The sequence below is a fragment of the Ursus americanus genome, chromosome 8 (genome assembly GCF_024610735.1).
Source record: "Ursus americanus isolate L20-20 chromosome 8, mUrsAme1.1.p, whole genome shotgun sequence".
Classification (NCBI taxonomy): Eukaryota; Metazoa; Chordata; class Mammalia; order Carnivora; family Ursidae; genus Ursus; species Ursus americanus.
The window spans coordinates 51,992,905-52,008,480 of NC_142134.1; the positions used below are offsets into that span (position 1 = coordinate 51,992,905).

General features: G+C 38.4%; 1 protein-coding gene across 4 annotated transcripts in view; it reads left to right on the forward strand.

The window, feature by feature from the left end:
- PDS5A (PDS5 cohesin associated factor A) overlaps nucleotides 1–14,315 on the forward strand; it is a 145,354-nt gene extending 131,039 nt beyond the window's left edge. For 2 of the 4 annotated variants that reach the window (XM_045815991.2, XM_045815992.2), the window contains exons 32-33: nucleotides 3,462–3,738; nucleotides 11,647–14,315. In XM_045815991.2, the coding sequence (XP_045671947.2) occupies nucleotides 3,462–3,738; nucleotides 11,647–11,789 (420 nt within the window). In that variant the 3' untranslated portion in view covers nucleotides 11,790–14,315. Of the gene's footprint in view, nucleotides 1–3,461; nucleotides 3,819–11,646 lie in introns of those variants that run through there. The other 2 variants (XM_045815993.2, XM_087864196.1) reach the window with 2 other exon arrangements.
- The last annotated feature ends 1,261 nt before the right edge of the window (nucleotides 14,316–15,576 follow it).

Below are 15,576 nucleotides of genomic sequence, written 5' to 3' on the forward strand. Positions count from 1 at the left end.
TTTTCTTAACAATTTTTTGGCAGGAGAGAAACACTGGTAAGAATCAGACCTTAGTTTGAATCCTGGCTCTGCCTCTCATTGGCTGTGTGTTTACTTAGGCAGATTGCTTGACTTCTCTAAGCTTCTGTTTAACCATAGAATGAAACCAGTAACTTACCTCAGTAGCAGTGGCATAGAAATACTATTACATCTTTTCCTATAGAATCATATTCTCAACACATTTTTTATTGCCCACCGTATATTTATAGTATTCATCAAATGTTTTAGCAATCACCGTCAGGTACATAAAATACAAAACTGTACAGTTATTCCACAATAGCTGAACTATACGAGCTCATTATCTGAATTCAAACTGAATAGATAAGGATACATTTTTAGATCAGTCTCTCACTATTCAACCTCTTGCTGTTTGTTATATGAAGTTCAGTATGTCAGTAGATTCAGGTAACAGAGAGCCTCTCACTATCAAAACTCTTGGAATTTAGAAACCAATAGACTTGAATATTGTGGGATTCTTATATAGAATTTAACAGTCTTCATGTAAACAGACTTAGATGCAAAAATGCATATTGCCATAGACATTCATTTAAACATATTTAACATGTTTAGGAAGAGGTGGTACAGGGATAAAAATGTTTATCTGGCATAAACAACTATCTATAACTTTACTCTCCTGTGATACAAAATTCTGTGTAAGATACAAATTGATGTTATATGTCAATTATACTTTAATAATAGAAAAATGTGATATTTAAATTCTAATTTTTGAGAAGCCAAAATGTTACCTTATGAATAATCTATAATATTGTTCCAAACCCTTATTTGAACTTTTTCACACTTCCAAAGAATTTTTTTAAGAATGTTTTCTTTTTTTTTTTTTTCAAAGATACCATTCATTTATTTGAGAGAGAGAGAGAAAGAGCAAGCACGAGCAGGGTGAGGGGCAGAAGGAGAAGCAGGCTCCCCTCTCCCAAGATTCTTGGATCATGACCCCAGCTGAAGGCAGACCCTTAACCAACTAAGCCACCCAGGCACCCCCTCCAAAGAATGTTTTAACAGATTCGCTATAGCCTTGAACACACAAGGGTTGTATTTTGACAAAACTTAATCGCTTCCTAAGCAGGTCTCCTGTAAGTTGGTGTTGTCATTTCTTTCCAAAATCTGAGTCCTCAGTCTTCCAGGCTCAAAAACTATCTTGTTGCTATACCAAAAGAAGACTAAGATCTGGGGCGCCGGGGTGGCTCAGTGGTGAAGCGTCTGCCTTCGGCTCAGGGCGTGATCCCGGAGTCTTGGGATCGAGCCCCACGTCGGGCTCCTCTGCTGGGAGCCTGCTTCTTTCTCTCCCACTCCCCCTGCTTGTGTTCCCTCTCTCGCTGGCTGTCTCTCTCTCTGTCAAATAAATAAATAAAATCTTTAAAAAAAAAAAAAAATAAGATCTAAGATAGTGTTTCTTACTAACCAATTTTTCAAAGAAATTAATGTGTAAACCAATATATTATGTGTATAAAAATTATCCAGCAAACTAGATATGGGTGTTTACAAATCAGGACATTCTTGGGGTGCCTGGGTGGCTCAGTCAGTTAAGTGTCTGACTCTTGATTTTGGCTCAGGTCATGATCTCGGGGTTGTGATGTTGAGATCCAGCTCTGCGCTGGGTGGTGTGGAAGCTGCTTAAGATTCTCTCTCTCCCTGGGGCGCCTGGGTGGCTCAGTTGTTAAGCATCTGCCTTCGGCTCAGGTCGTGATCCCAGGGGCCTGGGATTGAGCCCCACATCGGGCTCCCTGCTCAGCGGGGAGCCTGCTTCTTCCCCTCCCACCCCCCATTTGTGTTCCCTCTCTTGCTGTGTCTCTAGCAAATAAATAACATCTTAAAAAAAAAAAAAAAAGATTCTCTCTCTCCCTTTCCTACTGCCCACCCCAGCCCCCCACCCCCATCTCTAAAAAAAGAAAATTTACTAAAATGAAAACTCATGAAAATAGTAATTTAAGTGAAAAGATTCACAAATCAGTGTTACACTTTGCTGGGCAGCAATGTCAAGAGTTCCACTTCTTCAAGGAGGCGATATGGAAATATTGCTAAAAAGAAAAAGAAAATCAGGACGTTCTCTCCTGTTACTTACTCTGTGAGGGAAATCAAATTGTAATATGAAGGATGACTCAGGGAGGTGGTTAAAAGGAGCAAGACATACCCCGTGGATTCAGGCAAGCAGTGCTGCCACTGTTGTCCTTAAGGAGGCTTCTTTTTCTTCATACCTGTGGTTGACCAGTGGGTTTCCTCTTTCATTTCCCTTTTAATGAGTTCTTTAAACATATGCACATGTACATAATATTCATAAATGTGTAAGTACAGTCATGTGCATGATTTTTAATGCAGTCTTTGTTCCTTTTAAAAAGTAATCTGTTAATTTTATTCTTGTCTTACCATTTTCACATGTGTATACACATAAATATTTCCTTTCCCCTTTTTTGCCACTACAAACAATGTTACATTAAAAATTACATGTGCGTCAAACATTTACTAGTGATTTAGATATTTCCATATTGCTTCCTTGAGAACACTTGACATTCAAGTGGAACACTTGACATTGCTGCCCAGCAAAGTATAACACTGATTTGTGAATCTTTTCACTTAAATTACTATTTTCATGAGTTTTCATTTAAGTAAATTTTCCTGAATCATGAAAGATTTATAAATATTTTTTACCCAGTCATTCTGAAAAGATTTTCTGGGGAAAATGAAAATTAGCTAATTGAAAAGATTAACTCATTTTTTAGATGATGGTAGTGCTCCTTTGTCTTGCTTTAATCAGTTAAAATTTTATCAGTTAAAATTGTGATTCCTAAATATCCTTTGTATAAAGGTCACTTTCTGTTCTAAAAACTATTAAAGTCCATTATATCTATTATATTAAAATGGGATTTTATTACTTTGAACATTTTAGATGACTTAACATATATATTTGGTAAACTAGAGAAAAAAACGTTCAGAAGAAAGTAGAAGGTTAATGATTGCAGCAAAAAGTGACAAAAATTAGAATGTATGAGCGGAGTGAGAAATTGAAGAACTTTGTGTCATAGAATTACAGAAATTATTATAGTGAAAGAGGCATCATAGATAAAGAGCATATTCAGTTATGCAAACATGCTCTCCTTTTTTAAAAAGTGATAAATTTAGAGCATACCATCGATTAAAAGGACCTTTTCACTTAGAATGAGTGTGAAAGCAAAACTCAGTAGATTTTCTCTCTGTAGACCACCTGTGCATTTTAATAGGCATTTACTGCATAGATTATATGTGCCATGCCCCATGGTTGGCAGTGCTCTCAGGTCCTACCGTCAAGGAGTTCATTAGAAGCCTTGGAATTCCAGCTCCTCGAAAATACTTTCAAAATACTTCTTTCCAGTACAGATCATTGATATTTAAGGAATTTGTGTTTATAGAATTGTTTTGTGCTCTTTCAGGAGATCAGTTCTGACCAGACTACCCAGAGCAACATCAGCGGTGACCGAGGAAAGAAAAGAAGTGTAGCAGCAGCTGGTACAGAGAACATCCAACAAAAAACAGATGAGAAAGCAGACGAATCAGGACCACCTGCCCCTTCAAAACCCAGGAGAGGACGCCGACCCAAGTCGGAATCTCAGGGCAATGCAACCAAAAATGATGACATAAACAAACCTCTTGGCAAGGGAAGAAAGAGAGCTGCGGTCAGTCAGGAAAGCCCCGGGGGTCTGGAAGCAGGTAATGCCAAAGCACCCAAACTGCAAGATGTAGCCAAAAAGGCAGCACCAGCAGAGAGACAGATTGACTTACAAAGGTAATGGATGCCATTCTTTCTGAACTGTCAATTTAGACATTTCGCTTTGTTCTTAGTATGTGCCAGTCTCCCCAAACACCGAGGCATTTGGGACTGAAAACTGCCCTTGGTTTTCCTGAGTAGGTTATAATGGCATTTCTTTTGATCTCATAACCTCCAGGACGCCAGTTTGAAGAGAGATCTTGTTTCTTTTGTTTAATTTTTAATTAGGATATCCTGTTTTGTATTTTTGCTTACTAGCAAGGACAGTATTAAATTTTGCTCGGTATCCTTCACACAGTTATATGGGCTTTAGTTAATTTTTAAAGGGGTACCTTTTGGGTAAAAGGTCTCAGAATGGGGCGCCTGGGTGGCTCAGTCAGTTAAGCGTCTGCCTTCGGGCTCAGGTCATGATCCTGGGGTCCTGGGATCGAGTCCTGCATCGGGCCCTCTGCTCAGCAGGGAGCCTGCTGCTCCCTCTGCTGCTCCCCCTGCTTGTGTGCTCTTGCTCTCTGTCAAATAAATAAATAAAATCTTTTTTAAAGGGGGGGGGGGGTTCTTAGAATGGAGAAGACAGAAGTCATGACACACAAACACGTATCTCCTGCTCTTGAATTGCTCTTGTTAGAGTTCATCTTAATATACGTCAGCAACTTCCCTCTTCCCCCCCACTCTCCAGTGAAACGACCTCCCAGCGGCTCATCTTTGATCATTCTTGGGCTGGGACTTCAGCTTCTCTACCTGGTAATGGTGGTGTTCCAGGTGGAGATCTAGAAGTTGGTTCCTTTCATACTTGGCCTACAGTTAGAACTTAGCCCTACCCCCTTCTTTTTTCTTTCTGTATCGTACCTGACTCATCTCCCCTTGAATCAGATTGTAAGCCTCTGAATTCCTTGTAGGAGAGAGACAGTTTTGATCATCTCAGGATGACCCTACGATCCTGCTTCAGTATTTTTATAAAGTATAGTGTTGCCTGAAGCGTATGCGTTGAAAGTACACTTTTTAAATTACCATTCATGTTATATTTTCTTATATTTTAAGTGTCTCAGGCTGTCTTTTACAACATCTCATGGGAGCGGATCCAGGCCCAAACCTGATCTAAGTAATGGGTGATTCTCCTACTCACTTCCAGTTTTATGGACTAATAAGTGTAATAATGAAAGCTATTGGGGGCAAATTTATTATTTTTCTCCTCAGATCTAGATCTTTGACCTAGAACATCATATTTACCCTCTGCCTCCTCTTTGTCATCAGTAAGACAGTATAATATTACCTTCTTCAAAGGACTGTCCTAAGAATTAAATGGATCAGTAAATATAAAGCACTTAAACCAAGTGCCTTTCACAGAATAAATGCTCAGTCATTGTTACAGCCATTGTTTTGAATTCTAGTTTCTCTACCTCTTAATACACTTTTCAGTTACACAGAAGTTGAACAGTTTCCTTTGTGATGGCCAGAATTTTCTGAAGGGTTTCTAAAATTCTATTCTAGCCGTTCCATTAGTACTGATCATCACACACAGGCCACTTGAGCCACCTGACCTGACCTCTCATTAACTGTCCTGTTGTTGCCTTCTAACAAAAATATCCAAGGGTGCTTACTTAGTCCCTGAAAATGTTTTCAGTAGCAACCGGATCTTGTCTCTGATAGCGCCTCGTAAAGCCCCCTGCTCTACTTTTGCTACACCGTGTGCCCCAACATCATCAAACCAACAAAAACGGCTTTCGCGCCAGAGACTGGTTAAAAATAGCATTGAGCCTTCTTGAAAATCTAAAACTGTCTTGAGTGAAAAACACCTTAGAAGTCTCAAGTATGCTGGCTAGTAGGTCATTGGGGGCGGGGGGGTAGTGTGTTAGCCAAAACAGAGTTCTGTGATGGGGTCTATATTCTCAGTGAAGTTAGGTGGTTAAGTTAGATGTTCTTGACAACGCTGTACTGTGTTAACTCTGGAGACTAGATTGAGTATTTTGCACACATATTTCAGAAACTTCTGATTGAACTGTCTGCTACTAATTTAACAAAACATAGTACATTCTGAAACTTTCTCCCAAGCTTTCTTTTATCTTTTCCCAAACCTAATATACAGCTCTGCCCTTACATTCTAGCATTATGACTTAAGCTTGGAATCCTGATGAACTGTTCAGGGAAAGCTCACTTACTCCACAAACTAGATGCAGTCTTGCTTGGATGCAAGAGTAACCCCTCTTGAATAGAATTGAATGCCTTGTCAGCACATCAGTGTTGCTCCTGGTACTTGTCATTTGTTCTTTTAACAAATACTCAACTGATAAGAGTGCTAGGCATCATGCTGAGTGTTGGCAATACAGATGTTTCCAAAGTGGAAAGGCTCTTGCCCTCAAAGAGTTTATTTCCCTAGCTTATCAACTCCAGAAGAGACCAGAAAACTTTCACATTAGGTCTGCTGATGGATACAGTAAAAGTATAGGATTTTTTTTTTAATTACTACATAAAACAGAATGAAACTCTGACACATGTTACAACATGGATGAACCTTAAAGACATTACGCTGAGTGAAATGAGCCATACCCCAAAGGACAAATACCATATGATTCCATTTATATGAGGTACCCAGAGCCATCACATTTGTGTAGACCAGAAGTGGAATGGTGGTTGCCAGGGCAAAGAGGGAGTAGGCTTTAGTGTTCAGTGGGTGTACAGTGTTTCATTTGGGGAAGATGAAAACATTCTAGAAATGAATGGCCTTGATTGTACAGCATTGTGAATGTACTTAATGCCACTGAACCGTATACTTAAAAATGGTTAAAATGGTAAATGTCGGGTCATATAAATTTTACTACAACAAAAAAATTGCTAAATAGGATAATAATCTCTAACACTAATATAGTACTGATAATGAGCCAGGCTCAATTCTAAACTCTTTGTTAACCTATTAAATCCTTAAAACACCTCTTTGTGGTAATAAGTTCTAACATTATTTCCAGCTTACAAAGAAAAGAAACCCAGGTATAGGGGTAGCTTTTGGTCTCTGCTTATGTAAATAGTGGGGCCAGGATTAAACCCAGGCAATGTCTCTCCAGAGTTTGTAACTGCCATTGTATATTGTATTTTAAGATAAAATTAAGTCTTAATTCTAAGGTATTATACATGTGCACAAAACTGGTAGAGAGTGCTCTGAAAATACTTGTATATTTTATTTTCTTGTATATCGTAAATAGCTAATGTAGTTGATATGTGTAATAGTTTCCATAATGGAGTACATTTGAGTTAATTTTTTTTTTTAAGATTTAATTTACTTATTAGAGTGAAAGAGCACAGAGGAAGAAGGAGAGTGAGGGTGAGAGGGAGAAGTGGGGAGCCCGATATGGGGCTCGATCCCAGGACCCTGATATCATGACCCGAGCCAAAGGCAGACACTTAACCACTGAGCTACCCAGGTGCCCCGCATTGTTAATTTTTCTAACTCTAATGTGAAAAGCTAGTTTATTTAGTTATTTTTAAGTTTATTTAAGTAATCTCTACACCCGTCATGGGGCTCAGTCTTAAGACCCTGAGGTCAAGAGTTGCATGCTCTTCAACTGAGCCAGCCAGGCGCCCCTAAAGCTATTTTATTTAAAATAACCACAGGTTAAGCCAAACAAACCAACTATAGTCATCTTTTTTAACTCTTTCAGAGTACACGCAAACAGAAGTCCCTGCATGTTAGCATCAGAGAGGAATAAATCAATCAGTAGATCAGAGATTCTTGAAAGTGGCACACTTAAACGAAGCACCTCATGCTAAGAACATTGTCAGACTGGGGCGCCTGGGTGGTGCAGTCGTTAAGCATCTGCCTTCGGCTCCGGGCATGATCCCGGAGTCCTGGGATCGAGCCCCACATCGGGCTCCTCCGCTGGGAGCCTGCTGCTTCCTCTCCTGCTCCCCCTGCCTGTGTTCCCTCTCTCGCTGGCTGTCTCTCTCTGTGTCAAATAAATAAATAAAATCTTTAAAAAAAAAAAAAAAAAAAACATAGGCTGATGAAAATTAGGTAGAATAATGTGTGGAAGATATTTGGGGTGGTGCTTGGCATATTTATTAATAGAAATAATAGTAATAATAGGGAAAGGTTGTTAAACCTTTGTCTTGCCAACAGTCAGTAGGAAGCAAGTACAACCCTATGTTAGAGGTAAGGAGACCTGAACAGACTGTCTCCAGGCACCTATGTCAAATCTAGGAGCATCCCTTAGTAAGCACCTCAGTGTGGTCGTTCCTCCAGTAATTTATGCAGTATTTTAAACATTTTTAAACTGTGAACATTCAGAACTCTATTTGTTTTTCCTCTTAAAATGTAAAAGATATTGTGTAATGATGTAAAAGATAATGTGTATTTACCATCAAATGATGGAATAGACACACCAAAACAAAAGTTCCTGATTTGTGATTTGGCTGATATTTTAACTATCTCAACTTAAGGAGAAATGTTAAATGGTCAAAATCCTGAAGGTACCGGCTTTATTTTTATTACATGTCGTAGTTTCCACCCTCCTACAAGATTCTAAACCTACTTCTCATTGGGGTGTCTGGCTGGCTCGGTCGGTAGATCATGCCACTCTGGATCTCGGGGTCGTGAGTTCAGGCCCCACATTGGGCATAGAGTTTACTAAAAAATAAGGAAAAATAAACATACTTCTTACTAACTGCAAGTATTACCTGTGGTTGATTTGACATCCCACCTGTATTTTCCTGAGACCTGGTGAGGATCACATACAGATTAAAGCCACATGATTACAGTTCTCAATATAGAGCTAATCCAGCACTTTGAATCATCCTGTTAAGGTTGTCATTAAAATTTCAACCAGCTAATTACTAGAAGAAGAAATAGTGTTGCCAGACATGAGAGCCATCAAACACTAAATCTGTGAGCGAGGGATGACCCCAGGGTGATAGCTTGCTTATTGCTCTGGAGACTCAAAGCCTCGCCTAGAGGCCTTGCCTTGTGAGGTGAGGTCTGAACTGCTGCACTAAAGTAGTTCGCCGCCCGGACTTGAAGCTGGAATGCAAGACTCCGACAAGGAAGGCCCAGTACCCTAGTGCTTCTCTGTGGCGCTGCTCTCTAACTTCACATGCCACTTCAGTCTCTTCCTCAACCTTGCATTATTCTTCATGCCTTTCACTTGCTTAATTTCTCACTCAGATGGTCTGTTCTTGCTCTGGTCCCAGGTTTCCACAGTAACATCCAACAGGACCCTCTCCCCTTGACATTACCCGAATCTTCTTTACTCCATCTATTCCTTTGTCCTTCTGAATATGCGATCTCCTCTCTACACCTTATGCTACTACCGCCGCTCGAAAACTCACCCAATCTTATTGCTTGATATTTGTATTATCATTGTGTGGTTATATTATTAATGAAAAGCGTTTTGGGGACCCTAGTATATGCCAACCAGTCTAGATACTTCATGTCTGCTACCTTGTTTAACCCTTCAGCGCTATTAGGTAGGACTCTTGGTAAATGGTAGCCTCTAGAGCTATTCTAATACCACAGCCAGCACTTACAATGTGTGGCAGGTGCTAACCCCTTAGAATTCCTCTTACTAGGTCCTCTTACTGAGGTAAGGTAAGCGTTAGGTAAATAATTACTTTTAGTATGATTCCTACTTGTATAATTTATTTACTAATTGAAGGATGGATATTTTATCCAAAACACGTATGGTATGTACAAAAATTTACTGGCATAGATTTTATTTCTTAATCTGGGAGTTGATGCTGAGCATTTTAACTTGTAAACTATAGAATTTTTAGATCTCCCTGGATTTTTGCAGTAAATGTTCCTGTCTGTATTTTGGGCTATATTTGGAATTGTTACGTCAAGAAAATTCCTGGAATTTACCCTATACATTTATAATAATTAGCAATTTGTGTATTATGGCCAGGAAACAGTATCTCACAACTGGACAATTAATGTTGGCTTTCTGAGTTTTGGGTGAAGGGTAGATCATTTCAGTTATTTAGTTTACTTGTTTTTCCTTTGTTTTTGAGCCATTATCCAGATGGCAAACAATTCCAAACATTTTGCATTGAAAATGTATTTTTATAGGTCTGCTGATTCTTCGGTATGTTCCTCTTACACTTAAGGCTAAATTCTTCCACAAGGAAGAGACTATCAGGAAACACCAGTGGAGAAACAGTCCTTAAATTTGGGACTTCTGGGGAAACTAAATATAAAGAAATTATCTATAGGAAAACAGACTATAGTTTTCCCATCTTTGGATGACTATGTTTTGCTTAGCATGCTTAGTGGAAGTATTCAAGAATCTTGGAATTTTTTTTTTTTAAGCAAAGAATTTCCTACTTCTGTGCCCAAATATCTGTATATTGAGAAAGTTTCCTGTCATTACCTGGGTTCATATCTTAATATCATAGTAACCCCTAAGTATGTATCTTCATGTGTTACGCAACCATATATTACTTTGATGTGAATACTTTTTCAGTGACAGGTGAATTTTTATCAAAATAGTATGACATTTCTTAGAAGCCAGGTGCTTGGGTGCGATGACGGTTCTGGGACATAGAATCAAGTTCATGAAATTCTTCCAGTGATCTGGATCATTTAAAAGTCTGTGAGAGCAGCCAGGAAGATACTGAGGACTCAGAGCTCATAAAGGGAAGCTGCCTGAAGGTGCAGCAGGCAGCTTCTAGAGGACTCTTTGATATCACATTATTAAATCTGTTTTATATATTATAACAAACTAAGTCTCTGTAAGAATCTTAATCACTTAGCTTGTTTTTTAAGCATTGTCATTTTAATAAAATGTATATGTAGTGGAATACAAGTAAACAACTCCCTTATCTTTCTCCCAAGTTTGGAACTGTTGCAGAGGAGACCCAGTTTTAATGCTGATATGGCTGGTGAAAAATGTGGAAATGACAGGCCAGGTGGCTGCTAATGCCTTGCCTCTGAATTGAACCACCACAGGCAGACCTGAATGCCCCTTTTGGAGGCAAAAGAAAACAAATCTAGGAGAGGACAAGCCCAGCATGCTTAGTTCCTCCACCCCCCTTGCCCCTCCCCTATTAGATGGGTTCTTCCTCCTCCCAAAGAGGACTTAGGTGAGAGAAGAGAGATCATGTTCCCCCATGCTCATGCTTCCAGAGATGAGACTGTCTCTCCTTAGCAGGGAGATGGGACCAGTGGGGATTTGATTCCTCTAACCTCTTTAAAGGAATTAAGCTAAATTTCCCTCGTTTGTTTTTTTGTGTTTTTGTGGGTTTTTGGGTGTTTTGTTTTGTTTTGTTTTTTGTTTTTAGTATACTAAAATGTATGTGTTTGGAGCCCCTGGGTGGCTCAGTTGAGTGTCTGACTTTGGCTCAGGTCATGATCTCAGGGTCCTGAGATCGAGCCCCACATCAGGTTCCATGCTCAGTGGGGAGTTGGCTTCTCCCTCTCCCTCTGCCACTGCCCCTCCCTCTGCTTGGGCTCTCTCAATTAAATAAATAAAATCTTAAAAAAATATGTTTACCCAGTTCAGAAGTCAGAACTTCTTTTGCTGCTTATAAATAGTGCCCAGTAACTTTTTTTCTGTAATACCATTTTGAAATAATACTAATGACAGATTACAGTTATTTCAAATAAATAGCTTTTATTGTTTTTATTATTATAAGCAGATCTGCCATTGATTGGGTAGCAGCACCTAGTGGTTGAAAGTAAAAACTTCTTCATGGTATTTTGTGTTTATATAGTTTAGAGAAAGATTACTTAAAACAAGGTCTCAGGTGAAAAATAAACTTGAGATTTTTTAGATAATAACTGTAGAAATGAAGTAATTCTTCTGGTTTGGTGTGTTTTCCCGTTTATGTCTTTTCTAACTTTTCTTTCTTCTACTCCCCTCTGCAAGGTAAAAAGAAAACTCATTTGCAAAGGGAGAAAATGAAAGCCAAACAGAAGGAGGCTCCAGCTTCTGCAAAAACTTGGATTCACAATGTCCCTGAACAGAAAATGAAGTTAACTTCAGAACACACTTTCTGCCTTGAAAACTGAAAGAAACTATTACTTCCTTTTCACATGACCACAAGTCCTTTGATGGAAATGTACAGCAGAAACTCTTGAGAGAGAGGCTAAAAGCAACTCTATTCTACCCTCCCCTAGACTTTTCTTATGAAGAGTCAATAATTAAGCAAATTGCTTAACACTTGGTTCCAGTTCCTGCATATCTGGAGTTTAAAAAAGCATAATACACCATTAATTTCCATGCTGCAGTTTTTATTTTAAAGAAAGTAACAGGATGTCCTTACACTGACACTGAAAATTCATCAATTTTAGAGCCAGGAATTCCCGTGTTAAACAGAAAAGAAAAAAAAAAATAGAAGTCTACTGAATTAATTTTTTAGAAGAAAAGAGATCAGATTAAATATTTCTTTGTTTTTCCTTTTGGAAACTTTTATGTATAATTCTTTCTGCCTGCCTACTTTTCTGCAAAAATGAGATGTACAGATTTCAGTTCCCTGCTATGAAAAGTGATGTGGTGGCAATTTTATAAATGTTGCTTTCTGATTTTTATCAGAGTGAGAAAATAATTAAAATTATTATTGATTTCATATCACTTCATATTTTGATTTCCCCTCCATTTTAGTTTAATATAATTTGCAATAAATGTACATATTGTTGTTTGTTTCATAAAGCATATCACTTTAAAATGGTTTTTACTCCTGTGATTATGTTGGAATATTTGGAATTTTAAAGGAGTAAAGACTGCCCAGCATTTGGTTTTATAATGTTTGTCACCAGATTTTTATTATTGATGTAAAGAAAAAGTCAATTTTTTTTAAATAGTCGGACTTTGGCAGCTTTGTAAGGAAAGTTGGAGGTGTTTAGGATTGCTATCAATCTTCAGCATTGTGCTGTTGGGAAATAAGTATATTGCTTTTGTCTGCCAGTCTGGGCTCAGTTTTTATGTTTATTTTAGAAGACAACTGTTGCATCAATATATTGTTTCTTGGCATTGTTCAGCATAGGTAATGTGTGCACTTTTTGTGTACACATAATCATATTTAAGTTTTTTGCATAAAATAAATGCTTCTAGATGTCATATGGTAGTCTTTTTTAATCTCTTTATCATATTATGTTTTCTTGTGAGTTTCTTTTTATGTGAAAGGGCTAAAGTCATAACATGATTACAGTCAACTCTCCATTATCTATATAAAATAGTGACTATGCCTCAGGTTTTGAGTTTTGCAGTCATAATTTAAATCACAGACTTAATGAAAGCAAGTATTTTGCAAGAGCTAATTCAGGAGGAACTTGAAATTTGTCCTTCCTCGTGATCAGAGTTGTAGCTGCCCCCCATGCCGTACTTGACGCTCTTTCCCGAAGCCCTAACTGAATGTGCTCACTCAGTTGCCTTGCACATTCCCAGTGAGGGTCAGAAGACATAAATGACACTTGCATTAGAACTTGGTGTTGAGAGGCTGTAGTCTACAATGGATATAAAACAGCGAACGTGAGCTACGTCAAAAAAGAATGATTATGTTGAATGTGAAATTTGCCAGTAAATGTCACGTATCTCATAGATAATCAAGAGTTGGCTGTATATTGACTCAGTGAAAGATGGGTAATTCTTTCAAATATGCATGTACACACATTTAAGTATTGGATGATGGTTAGGGAACAGTGGATACAAGTGATAGAAAACAATACCTTTTAAAAGGGCAGGAAAAGCCCTCACTCTTATTGCCTCTTCATTACCCTTTAGAAGGAAAGTATAAAATATTGCCTCCAACATACTGAAAAAGAATATCTATGCAGAAGCATCAGAGAAGTCCCTCAAGCAAACAGTGGACATGTATATTTAGAAAGATTTTTAAAGTGCTCTTAGCATCAAACAACTTGATTCTTAAGGCCACTGATCTGTCACCAATTAAAAAGCACACTGGTAGGGACCTTTTTCAACTCCTTTTGATTACTCAGCTAGATTACCTGGTGTTAAGTCATATTTACAACATAATGTAGCAGAACCATTTGCATCTGTTTGTGGCTGCTTCGATTTTTTGCAGGAGAGGAGTTTAGCTAAAAGGATCTGGTCCACAGGTGTATGTAAATGGCCCCCCTGGTTTCATAATATGATGCAAGCCTCTGGCACTAAGGGAAGGGAATAGGAGAAAAAGATTTGAGATGATGGGGAGGGATTTAAGGGACATTTGTCAGTTTTCCTTTGAAAAAAGGAAAAAGTTAAATCCCTTAGGAATTTGATATTCACATCTCAGAGAAATACAACACAAAGTGCAGACTTATATTTGAGAATTAATGTTAACCCTTTGTGTCTAGTTTGAAGCTTCTTGTATTTGTCTAAAACTACAAGCCAGAATTTTGTATCTCCTTTGATAAAAAGTGTGTATAATGTAAAGTAGTTTTGCATATTCTTGTGCTGCACATGGGCTGAATTTTTAAAAAATTTTTTAAAAACTTGAAGCAGAACCTTGTAATTTGTGTAAATGATGAGTGTAAAATCCTACCATAAAATGCTAAAAATATGCATTGTTTCAAATAAAACCAAGAAATGCAGCATTATATAGTAGTGTGGAACCCTGAATATTCATGTACCCCCTGGTATGTCACAAGCTGATAAAATATCTGCATATTTTCTCTTTGGATTCTGGAGTCTGCATATCCTTATAAGAAATCAAATGTAATCATAAATCAAAAAATCAAACCTTCAAACTTCCTGGCTACTAACTCTGATCTGACCTACAGTGACAGGGAGAACATAATAGACAATAAATTCTGGTAAACATTTGGGAAACTTTAGAAGTTGCTTTTTAACCCAACAACTTAAAAGTGGCCTTTCATTTATATTTTGATACATCTATTTACTGCAAATTTTGGACATGCGCATTTAGTTTAAAAACTGATGGACAGCAAGCAGATTGCATGTATCCGGAATAAGAAATGAGCTGAATACGAAATAAAGCTAGCTATCCTGCCTGGTTCTGTATTTTACCCTCAATGGGATTACCATTCTACACCTTGATATTTGTATTGTCACGACTTTTCTAACTGCACTATTCACATGGATAAACTGTTCATAGAAACCACTGGAGACCAACAAGTCTCCAACAGTCTGACAAGCTTTGCAGCCTGCCTCAATATAATCATGGCATTGCTCACAAGAAGTAAAAGTTGGCCATAAGCCAGCAACAGTGTAGAACAATGGAAATGAATGTGCAAAATCACATACCTTCTCAGCCTGTAAACCAGAGCTGTAAATTTTCACTTCCGTAAGAGTAATAAACCTTCTTTACTTCATTTTGTGTCTTATTTGAAAGGCCAATGGGGACACCTGGGTGGCTCAGTCAGTTAAGCATCTGACTTGAGCTCAGGTCATGATCTTGGGGTCCTGGGATTCAGCCCCACATCAGGCTCCCTGTGCTTAGTGGGGGAGTCTGCTTCTCCTCCCTCTGCCCCTCCCCCAGCTTGTGCGCTCACACTCTCAAAAAAGAGATGAAAGGCCAATAGGAACATGTGGGTCCCATTTCTAAGGAATCTGGGCCAGGGTGGTGATCAGGATTTCAATTTTGGGGTATTTCTCAAATAACATTTATTGATGCTGATTGCCAGCTAAAGGCAGTTTCCTTCCCCTTGTTCTCTAGTTACTCCTGTTCTCTAGCAAAGACCATGTATTCTGAATAAAATCCATTCCTTTTAGGAATAGCACTGTATCAAATTCTGCGAGAAGCTTGGAAAGCAATCAATCGGAGGTCATTTATGCATGTAAGGAGCAAGGTCCAAGTCTACGGAAAGCCAGTAAAAACTGAAGAGTAAGGGGTAGCGA